Genomic DNA, 12281 nt, shown 5'->3' with positions numbered 1-12281 from the left:
CTTCACCTATATGGTGTCTGTCAACATAGCCTATAAAACCTACAAAAAATCTATCCTGTATAGACGCCGGAAAAAGAAGACGGAAAAAGGAGGCTATTATGTTGCCAGTGGCGGAGGGATACTGTCTGTTTATAAAAATATTTTAAATGTTACTTTATTCACAATGGAAACATTTCTTTAATAAATACACCACCACCAAAAATATCCCGGAAAGGAAAAAATGCCAAACTCTCACGAAAGACCCTAATCACAAAACAAAAATACCGTCCAGGTGCTAGAGATAATGCCACACTGGAGGATTTCCACCGGCAAATATGCCGTATCATAACAATTTATAGTAAATGTTGAATTTCACTGGACCTCTGAATGCTCGAGCTGTGAGAGCAACTGACTGAATAAAGGTTAAGTACTCTGGCTTATTCACTGCGGCAATTGCCTTTTAAATCACAGGATATTCCTGACTATGTGGTCATCCAAAAGGTAAGCAAGACTGCAGTATGTCCCCTTTAAAAGGTTTTTAGTGCTTTTTTTTTTTTTTTTTTTTTCTCCCCCCCCGATTTATGTGAGTTTTGGTCATTTGCACTGATGTGGGTTTGGCATTTTTTCCTGCCTGGGATATTTTTGATGGTTGTGTATTAAAGAAATGTTTCTATTGTGAACAATAAAGTAAATTTAAAATACCTTTTTTACAAACTATCACTCTGCCACTTTTTGTCAACATAATAGCTTCCTTTTTCCTGTTTCTATACAGGATAGATATTTTGTGATTGGAGACATGCATGTAGCATACCAATGTGTTCATGCTGGATGGGCAGTCTAAAGCCTCGTACACACGCACCGATTGTTGGCTGTAAATTTTCGGCCAACGTCCGATCGGCCGATTGTCCGCTTGTTGGTATGATGCTTCAGACAACTGACTGCGACTTTTCGGCCGAACAAAATCTGGTGTGCATGCTATAAAATTTTTGTTGGCCGTCAGCAGAACAGCCGATTGTTCCTCAGTCAGTACAGATTTCGGCAGACAAAAATGTGGTGATCAAGACTTGGCATGCTCAGAGAAGAAAAAACACATGAAAAGTAGACCAGAACATGACGTCACTTCTGCAGTTGGTTGTTGTTGGCCGACAAAATTTGTGTGCAGTCTAGAGCACATTTCAACCAACACAACAACACTGGACAAAAGACGGCCGATCGGTCGGCCAACAATCGGTGTGTGTGTGTGTGTGTGTGTACGAGGCTTAATTCAAATGTTTTGTGAACATCTAACTTGAAAAAATCTGTATTCTTAAAAGTTGCTTACTACTCTGCCTTTTTTAGATGCAAACAAAACTGCATTAAACTCATATTAAATGCATGGCAGAAGCATGCATTATAAACCAGTATGGTGTAAAAGGGCTCTTACAGTATCCATTTCCTTTGTTCTTATGAGCTTTTCACACTTTGTAGACTGCTCCGGAGTGTGTTTTGTGTTTTTTTTTTTTTTTTTTTTTTTTTAATACACATTAAATTTAAACTCCACTTTTTGTTGAGGGGGGGGACCTTCCCCCTCTAGGTGATCTATGTAGATTTATAACAACCTTTATTGCCAATTCCTACACTTCAGGGGGAAAAAAAATCCCTGTTTCAGTGCCTATGTGGGAAAGTGAATCTAATGGGAATGGTTTCATAATTCTCAAGGAGCTTGTGCACCTGCAGAGCACAAATGAGGAAATCTGCTGGGCCTGCATCCCTTTAGACGTGTTCTTATTGGGCGTATCTCCCCAAATATTCTTTTTTGTTCCAGGGGATGCCTGAAATCTGACTTGAATCTTAGTGCAAACTTCTGGGAAAATCAGAGAGCCAATTGCACAAGTAGGAAATTGTTTCTGGGGGGGGGGGGGGGGGGCGTTCAGTACACGTGTTATGTACAGAACACCTCCAGGTTGTAATATTGCATTGCATATTCAGAAAATTACATTATGGGAAAAAAAAGAAAATGACAGTGGCTGCAGATGAAAAGGAAGGATCATTTAATGACATTCAATAACAATATGACTTGTGTCCCAATTGTATACACATTGTATTTTTTTTTTTATTTGCTATTTTTTTTTTTTTTTTTCCCCCCCCATGAAAGGAGTTGCCCTTTAAGGATAGCTAGTGGAAACCTTTGGTTAGTCTTGTTCATCTACTGCAAATCAGTCAGCCCTAAACTTTGTATCTTTTTCAGTTCATGAGTATATGAACAAAAGGTTCAACATTGTTCTCCATTTATAATTTTTTTTTTTTTTCCTTCTCCTTAGGGACTTGGAACAGATGAAAGTACTTTAATTGAAATTCTAGTATCACGGAACAACCAAGAGCTCAGAGAAATTAATAAGGTTTACAAAGAAGGTAGGAGAAGGTATTTTAGTAAACACACTGAATTGCGGAAATTGAGTTTTCTTTTTTTTTTTAAGTACATGCTGTTGCTTTGATCTGTCCGTATGATCTAAAACATTGCAGATCAATTCCATTCAAAGGTGATATGTTTACCTTTTGCATGGCAGGATGCAAACAATCAAATGTAGTCATCTCTCGGGCATTATGGAGGCTCTAGAAGTGAGATGCACACTAGAGCATAGCAGTTGGCAGAACTGGAGTTCAGTTCTGCCAACTGTTATGGCCACAAAGGCAAGATGGTGTGGTCCATACCTGGGAAATCTATAATGTGAGATTTCAGCTGCAAGAAATGGACACCTTTTTCATGGTTTTGTGCAAGGGATTGGTAATGAGTGAGCATCTGAAATTTTGCCAGCCAAAACTCCCAAGCTTTTGCCTGACTTTAATTTTATATTTTCTGGTGTGCATTTTTTCCATTAGAACACATGTTACAAGAATAGTGTGCTTACTATAAAGTACAGGATTTTGGTATCCAATTACCAAGCTAAAGCCTTATGTTGTATTTTAGGATTTATTGATTTTACAAGAAACCTGTGGAATTTGGTATCTAATCTGGATATAATTTGTTTAGGGGAAAAGGCTCCAAACCAAAACTACATTTGCGAAGTTAATTTACAAAAAAGTTCCATGTAAACCACTTGGTGGCAATTTGATTCCTCATTGGCTATCAATCCAAATATAGTCTAGGGCTCATTTGGGGCATTGCTGGACACTTGCATTAGGCATATTTAAAGCACGATTGAACTCTTAGTTAAAATATGCTAAATACATTCTGTGTGTGCGTCAAAGCAAAGGTATGCAAAGCCCTTCAGTTTCTGTAGAAATTAGCCACAGCCAGAGTAATAAAGCCTGTCTCTTTCCAGGATGTGGAAAAAGACCCTTAACCTCTGTGTGGAAGTTTCAGATTCACGGAAGAGGTTAATGCACCTTTTTGGGTCAGATTGACAGCTCTGCAATGTTCCAGTTCTGACACAGCAGGGGCTAGGTTGAACCTCCTGCAGATAGACCAGTGCTTCCAAACAAAGGGTCCTTTCCTGTGGCTGCTTTTTAACCACTTAAGCCCCGGAAGATTTTACCCCCATTCCGACCAGGGGGTATTTTACGACTCGGCACTGCGTGACTTTAACTGACAATTGTGCGGTCATGCAATGTGGTACCCAAACGAAATTTACGTCCTTTTTTTCCCACAAACAGAGCTTTCTTTTGGTGGTATTTGATCACCTCTGCGCTTTTTATTTTTTGCGATATTAATAAAAAAAGAGCGAAAATTTTGCAAAAAAATGACATTTTCAACTTTGTCTTTTAAAAAATATCCAATATACTCAATTTATGTTTTTTATTTTGGCCAAAATATATTTAGCTACATGTCTTTGACAAAAAAAATTCAATGAGCGTATTTTTATTGGTTTGCGCAAAAGTTATAGCGTCTACAAACTATGGTGTAAATACAGAAATTTACGCAGCTTTAATTTTTGACTGCCTATCTCATTTCATGAAGTGCTAAAATGGCAGGGCAGTACAAAACCCCCCCAAACTACCACTTTTTGGAAAGTAGACATCCTAAGGAATGTTCTGAGAGGCATGTTGAGCTCATTGAATATTTCATTTTTTTGTCACAGGTGTTTGAAAAATGACTAAAAATTTTTTTTTTTTTTTACACAAAGTTGTCATTGAAATGATATATTGCTCACACATGCCATGGGTATATGTGTAATTACACCCCAAAATATATTCTGCTGCTTCTCCTGAGTACAGGGATACCACATATGTGGGACTTTTTGGGAGCCTAGCTGTGTACGGGACCACAAAAACAAATCCCCACCATCAGAATTTCAAAGGGCGTACATTTTTCATTGCATTTTCTCACTACCTCTAACGGTTTAGGAGGCCCTGAAATGTCAAGATACCACAAAACCCCCCCAAATGACCCCATTTTGGAAAGTAGACACCCCAAGCTGTTTGCTAAAAGGCATGGTGAGTCCATGGAATATTTTATATTTTACCACAAGTTTTGGGAATATTACTATTTTTTTTTTATTTTTTTTTTTTTACACAACGTTGTCACTAAAAGATAAAATTCTCACACATGACATGGGTATATGTGGAATTACACCCCAAAATACATTCTGCCACTTCTCCTGAGTATGGGGATGCCCCATGTGTGAGACTTTTTGGGAGCCTAGCTGTGTACAGGACCGCGAAAACCAATCAACACTCCCAGGTTTTCTAATGGCGTAAATTGTGCATGTCACCTCTGCACTACCTGTCACAGTTTCGGAGGCCCTAAAATTCCAAGATAGCACAAACCCCCCCCAAATGACCCCATTTTGGAAAGTAGACACCCCAAGCTATTTGCTGAGAGGCATGGTGAGTCCATGGAATATTTTATATTCTGCCACAAGTTCCGGGAAATACATATATATATATATATATATATATATATTTTTTTTTTTTTTTTTTCACAAAGTTGTCAGTAAATGAAATATTGCTCACACATGCCATGGGTATATGTGAAATGACACCCCAAAATACATTCTGCTGCTTCTCCTGAGTACAGGGATACCCCATGTGTGAGACTTTTTTGCAGTCTAGCCGAGTACAGGTCCCCGAAAACCAGTCCCCGCTTTCAGGCTTTCCAAGGGCGTAAATTGTTGATTTCACTCCTGACTACCTATCACAGTTTCGGAGGCCCTAAAATTCCAAGATAGCACAAAACCCCCCCAAATGACCCCATTTTGGAAAGTAGACACCCCAAGCTATTTGCTGAGAGGCATGGTGAGTCCATGGAATATTTTATATTTTGCCACAAGTTCCGGGAAATATATATATATATATATATATATATATATATATATATATATATATATATATATATATATATATATATATATATATATATATATATATATATATATATATATATATATATATATATATATATATATATATATATATATATATATATATATATATATATATATATATATATATATATATATATATATATATATATATATATATATATATATATATATATATATAATTTTTTTTTTTTTTTTTTTTTTTTTTTTTTTTTTTTTACACAAAGTTGTCAGTAAATGATATATTGCTCACACATGCCATGGGTATATGTGAACTGACACCCCAAAATACATTCTGCTGCTTCTCCTGAGTATAGGGATACCCCATGTGTGAGACTTTTTTGCAGTCTAGCCGAGTACAGGACCCCGAAAACCAATCATCGCCTTCAGGCTTTCCAAGGGCGTAAATTGTTGATTTCACTCCTGACTACCTATCACAGTTTTGGAGGCCATGAAATGCCAAGACAGCACAACCCCCCCCCAAATGACCCCTTTTCGGAAAGTAGACACCCTGAGCTATTTGCAGAGAGGCTTGTTGAGTGTTTTGCAGATCTCACTTTTTGTCACAAAGTTTTGGAAATTGAAAAAAGAGGAAAAAAAATGCATTTTCCTGTTTTTTCTTCATTTTCCAAAAAAAATTAGAGCTGCAAAATACTCACCATGCCTCTCAGCAAATAGATTGGAGTGTCTACTTTGCAAAATGGGGTCATTTGGGGGGGGTTTGTGCAATCTTGGCTTTTTATGGACTTCAAAACTGTGATAGGTAGTAAGGAGTGAGATCAACAATTTACGCCCTTAGAAAGCCTAAAGGTGCGCATTGGTTTTCCGGGTCCTGTACGCGGCTAGACTGGCAAAAAGTCTCACACATGGGGTATCATTGTACTCAGGAGAAGCAGCAGAATGTATTTTGGGGTGTCATTTCACATATACCCATGGCCTGTGTGAGCAATATATCATTTACTGACAACTTTGTGTAAAAAAATAAAAAAAAATAAAAAAAATTTTTTTCCTCAACTTGTGGCAAAATATAAACTATTCCATGGACTCACCATACTTCTCAGCCAGTAGCTTGGAGTGTCTACTTTGCAAAATGGGGTCATTTGGGGGGGTTTTGTGCCATCTTGAAATTTCAGGGCCTCTGAAACTGTGACAGGTAGTCAGGGGTAAAATCAGCAATTTACGCCATTAGAAAACCTGAAGATGTGGATTGGTTTTCGGAGGCGCGTACACAGCTAGGCTCCCAAAAAGTCTCACACATGTGGTATCCCTGTACTCAGGAGAAGCAAAAGAATGTATTTTGGGGTGTCATTTCACATATTCCCATGGCATGCATGAGCAATATATCATTTAGTGACAACTTTCTGTAAAAAAACAACAAAAAAAAAAAAATAATAATTTTCCCGAAACTTGTGGCAAAATATAAAATACTCCATGGACTCACCATGCCTCTCAGAAAAAAGCTTTGGGTGTCTACTTTTCAAAAAGGGGTCATTAGGGGGGTGTTTGAACAGTTCCGGCATTTTATACTCAATCTTATCCACACATCACCCACTCTTCTAACCACTTGAAAACCAAGCCTTTTCTGTGCCTTTTTGTTTACATGAAAAAATATTTTTTTTTTACTAGAAAATTACTTTGAACCCCCAAACATTATATATTTTTTTAAAGCAGAGGCCCTATAGAATAAAATGGTGGATGTTGCAAATTTTTTTGTCACACGGTATTTGCGCACAGATTTTCCAAACGCAATTTTTGCGAAAAAAATACATTTTTTTTTAATTTATTGCACAAATACACTATATAATTCCAATTTTTTTGGTAAAATTTAAAAGATGATCTTATGCCGAGTTCATAGACACCTAACATGACATGCTTTAAAAATTGCGCATGCCTGCGCAGCGACAAAAACGTATGTACATTTTTGAAAACCTTTAAAAGTCTCTACAGGTTACCACTTTAGACTTACAGAGGAGGTCTACTGCAAGAATTACTGCACTCGATCTGGCGATCGCGGCGATACCTCACATGCATGCTGCAATTGTGGTTTACATATGACACTAGACCACCGCTTGCGTGCGCCATTGCGCGCAAGCACCGGGGGTAAGGGGGGGGGCTCAATTTTTTTTTTTTTTTTTTTTTTTTTTTTTGCTTTTTTATGTTATTTTGACACCTTTCCTTTAATTTTTTTTTTTTAAATCATTTTTATTGTTATCATAGTGAATTTAAATATCCCCTATGATAGCAATCTGTAGTGACAGGTACTCTTTTTAAAAAATATTGGGGTCTTTTAGACTCTAGATCTCTCCTCTGACCTTAACGCATCTGACCACACCAAAATTGGTGTGATAAAATACTTTCCCAATTTCCCAATGGCCCTGTTTATTTCTGGCGAAACAGAAGTCATAAAATGCTCGTAGCCTCCGGCATCTTAGGCCATAGAGATGATTGGAGCCATTCTCATCTCCAATTAGCTCTATGGTTAGATAATTGAACCACCGGCTGCACTCTCGGGTTAACCGGTGGGACAGGAGAGCCAGAGAAAAACCATGGAAGGCTGCGGAAGGCGGCGGTGGGGGGGGGGGAGGCCCCTCCCACTGCATGTAAAAGCAGTCTAGCGGCCAATTACCTGCTAGAATTGCTTTTACATGTAAGCCGACCGCTGGCTGTAAAAAACGATACCAAGATGATGCCTAAATCTGCAGGCATCATCCTGGTATAACCACTCAAAGTCCAGCAACGTACCAGTACATTGCTGGTCCTTGTTTGGCATATAGGTTTTTTTTTTTTTTCATGCAGCCTGTGGGCTGAACGGAAAAAAAGAGAACCTATCAGAAATCAGCACAGGAATAATGCGTAGTATTACTCATCATTAACCGCCCAAACAACCACCCACTGAATTTAATGATGGGTATACACGACACTATCCACGTATACCAAAATAGGATTTTAACTGCAGTGCTGAAATCAGAAAATCACCACAGCTGCTATCAGCAAAGGTATCCATATATGCTGAGCGCAAACGCTGTTTGTGTCAGAATATATAAAATCAATGCGTGGTAGCCGACGAGGGACCTGCAAGAGAAACGGGTCACAAAAGAATGAAAAAACAAACAAAGGACATTGAAAAAAAGTATAGTAGGAAGGAGTAGAAGGACATATAAAATGACTGACAACAACAGTTTTTGGATTTTCATCATTAACCGCCCAAACAACCACCCACTGAATTTAATGATGGGTATACACGGCGCTATCCACGTATACCAAAATAGGATTTTAACTGCAGTGCTGAAATCAGAAAATCACCACAGCTGCTATCAGCAAAGGTATCCATATATGCTGAGCGCAAACGCTGTTTGTGTCAGAATATATAAAATCAATGCGTGGTAGCCGACGAGGGACCTGCAAGAGAAACGGGTCACAAAAGAATGAAAAAACAAACAAAGGACATTGAAAAAAAGTATAGTAGGAAGGAGTAGAAGGACATATAAAATTACTGACACCACAACAGTTTTTGGATCCTTTTATTTTTCTTTCTAACTGTTCCTTTACTTCTTGATTTGGGAGGGACTGCGATCATCTGCGATCTTCTCTTCCAGCTTGGGTCTCTCAAAATGTCGATGGACATCCAACATCCTTCGAGACCCTGTGTTTATGTGCCCTACACTGTGTCGTGCTGTACCCTACGCTAATAATCCACTAGTGTATGGTAGCGCTCGAAACATTCCCCGATGCAGAGACCAGGTTGGTCAGGACATTTGGGACAATAATAACGGGTGTCACGCCTAAATCCGCGCTTGCTACAGACACGACATCTTCTTTGGGGCCATCTTTGGGTAGGGGTACTCGGGAGGACATGTGAAAAATGCCTCTCATGCAGCCGGCTCACTGCATCTGGAAGGGGAAGTTGGGCAGGCATGCCTCCTGGGTACAGGTAGGCAAGGATGATCTCTTCCTGGAATTCCCGGAAAGATCCAGTTCGTCCTGACGCCCTGTATAGGACAAAGGCGTTCAGCATAGCCAATTGGTATAGGTAAACAGACACTTTTTTGTACCAGCGTCTGGCTTTACGGGCAACTAAATACGGCGCCAAAAGCTGGTCGTTAAGGTCCACCCCTCCCATGTTAAGGTTATATTCGTGGACACAGAGGGGTTTCTCCACAACGCCAGTTGCCGTAGGAATTTGGATCGTCGTGTCTGGGTGAAGGGAGGACAGAACATAAACATCCCGTGTATCCTTCCACTTCACCGCAAGTAATTTGTCCGTTTTCAAGCAGGCTCTCGCCCCCCGACTAAGACGGGAATCTACAAGCCGTTGGGGGAAGCCCCGGCGATTAGGTCGCACGGTGCCACATGCGCCAATTTGTAAATCAAGAAGGTGACTAAATAGTGGCACGCTTGTATAAAAGTTGTCCACGTACAAATGGTACCCCTTTCCGGATAAGGGTGACACCAAGTCCCAAACGATCTTACCGCTGCTCCCTATGTAGTCTGGGCAGTTGGGGGGCTCCACACAGCTATCTTTTCCCTCATAGACCCGGAAACTAACTGTATAGCCTGTGGCCCTGTCACACAATTTATACAGTTTGACCCCGTACTTGGCACGCTTGCTGGGGAGGTACTGTTTCATAGCAAGGCGGCCAGTAAATTTAATCAGGGACTCGTCAACGCAGACAACTTGTTCGGGGGTAAACAAGGCTGCAAACCGCTGATTGAAGTGGTCTATGAGGGGCCGAATTTTGTGGAGCCGATCGTATGCAGGGTCTCCCCGAGGACGACAGAGTTCATTGTCGCTGAAATGCATAAATCGCAGAATTTGCTCGTATCTCGTCCTGGACATAGAGGCAGAGTACATGCGCATATGGTGAACTGGGCTAGTGGACCAATATAGCCGCAATTCACTCTGTTTAGTTATGCCCATGTGGAGGGAAAGGCCCAGAAAGATCTTAAATTCGGAAACCGTTATAGGTTTCCAGCCGAATTGTCTGGCAAGGTGTGAATTTGGGTTGGCGGCGATGACTGTTGTGCATACAAATTTGATTGATCCACAATAGATCTGTAAAGATCTTCCGTGAAGAACAGCTCAAAAAAGTTCAGGGGCGTAAAACCAGCTGTCTCCACGTGGATTCCAGGTTGGGCGGTGAATGGGGGAAGTACTGGCGCTGTAGTATCGGTGGGTTGCCAATTAGGAAATGCCAGCGCATCAGGGAGGGCACTATGGGCTCTACGGGCCTGTCTTCGAATACGCGGTGGCTGCGGGCCACTACTTGTGCTAGCCACCGCACCAGCTTCAACTGCACTTAGGGGACTCGCCACGTCACCAGGTCTTACTGCAGTGCTGGTTGTACTAGGTCCAGGTTGTACTAGGCCGCTGGCGCTTGCCAGGTCGCCAGAAGGATGAGCGGCACTAGTACCCACACTCTGCTCCATACGAGCACCCTGCGATTCCTGCATCACAACAACTTCAGAATGGGGTCGGGTACGCCTGGGTCTAACAGGGACCCATCTGTCGTCGGAGCTATCTGTCAGGGAGCCGCTGCCGTCATCAGGTTCATATACTGACACTAATTCGGTCATTGTAGCTTCCCCTTCGCTATCAGATGACTCGGTCAGCATATAACTGAGAAGCTCTTCATCCCTGTACGAACGTTTGGTCATTTTGGCAACTAAATTTACTCGTACAGTGATGCGACTCACAGGTAATAAAAGCACCTGGTTGTCGAAGACTATTTCAAGCGCTACAAAAAAAACTGCTAATGCTAGCAGGGATCAGGCCTGACTCTGCTAACACAGAGGTTTTGTGTCTTGTGTTTTTTTGCAAGTGACAGTAATCTATTGATTACTACACTTGCCTGGGTGAAAGGGTTAAACGCAGGTGCTGGCCGGAATCAGTACTGATCGTGCAAACACCGTGTTTTGGGAACCCTAAACTATGGGGGCGCTAGTATAGTTCTGATCAGATCAGATATTGATCTGTTCAAACACTATACTAGAAATGGAAGTGTAGGTGCGTGCGTGCGTGCGTGTGTGGCAATCAAGGGGTTACTTCTAAACTATGCGCTGGGGATCTGGGGGGGGTGGCGGGGACCCTAAACCTCCTTTGGGAAAGAAACTAGCTAGCTAGCGCAACCTCAAGTCACAATGACACCAATACAAAATACAGTAAAAACAGTATATTATGTGTGTATTAGTGCTAATGTGACAGAGGGTGTAGGGGTTAACGGGATGTGATCAGGGGGGGATCAGGGGTTTAAATCTTTATTGGAAGGGACTGGCGGGTATCCTAAGGATAAAAGGAACGGTGGCAAGCGCTAAACCTGGTCACGTCACACTTATACGGGTATATAGAAAATGCTATATACTGTATACAGTGTGCGTTGTGGCAGGGGGTGTAGGGGTGATCAGGAGGGGATCAGGGGATTAAATCTTTATTGGGCGGGTGGGGGGGACCCTAAACCTGCTTGGGACACAAACTTAGTCGCCTGCGCTAATTCTGATCACAATGACACTAATACAAAAATACAAAAACACAGTATATTACGTTTGTATTAGTGCTGATGTGACAGAGGGTGTAGGGGTTAACTAGCGGTGATCAGGGGGGGATCAGGTGGGATCAGGGGCTTAAATCTTTATTAGGGGGGGGTGGCGGGTAATTCAAGTGGAAAAAGGGGGGTCGCAAGCGCTAGACCTGACCACAAATCACACTTATACGGGTATATAGCAAAATGCTATATACTGTATACGGTGTGTGTTATGGCAGGGGGTGTAGGGGTGATCAGGGGGGGGTCAGGGGCTTAAATCTTTATTGGGCGGGTGGCGGGGACCCTAAACCTTCTTGGGACAGAAACTTAGTCGCCTGCGCTAATTCTGATCACAATGACACTAATACAAAAATACAATAACACCATATATTGCGTTTGTATTAGTGCTGATGTGACAGAGGGTGTAGGGGTTAACGGCGGTGATCAGGGGGGGTTCAGGGGGGATCAGTGGGTTAAATCTTTA

At 41.2% G+C, this 12281-nt stretch overlaps 1 protein-coding gene across 1 annotated transcript in view; it reads left to right on the top strand.

Annotated features, from left to right (window-relative positions):
* LOC309564266 (annexin A1-like) overlaps positions 1 to 12281 on the top strand; it is a 67250-nt gene that overhangs the window by 37616 nt on the left and 17353 nt on the right. Inside the window, exon 6 of the mRNA XM_082268889.1 lies at positions 2280 to 2370. Within this exon, the coding sequence (XP_082125015.1) occupies positions 2280 to 2370 (91 nt within the window). The remainder of the gene's footprint in view (positions 1 to 2279; positions 2371 to 12281) is intronic.

This window comes from Pelophylax lessonae (genome assembly GCF_965119305.1).
Source record: "Pelophylax lessonae genome assembly, chromosome: 1".
Taxonomy (NCBI): Eukaryota; Metazoa; Chordata; class Amphibia; order Anura; family Ranidae; genus Pelophylax; species Pelophylax lessonae.
The sequence above is the reverse complement of the archived record's forward strand: the minus strand, read 5'-3'. Positions and strand labels throughout refer to the sequence as shown.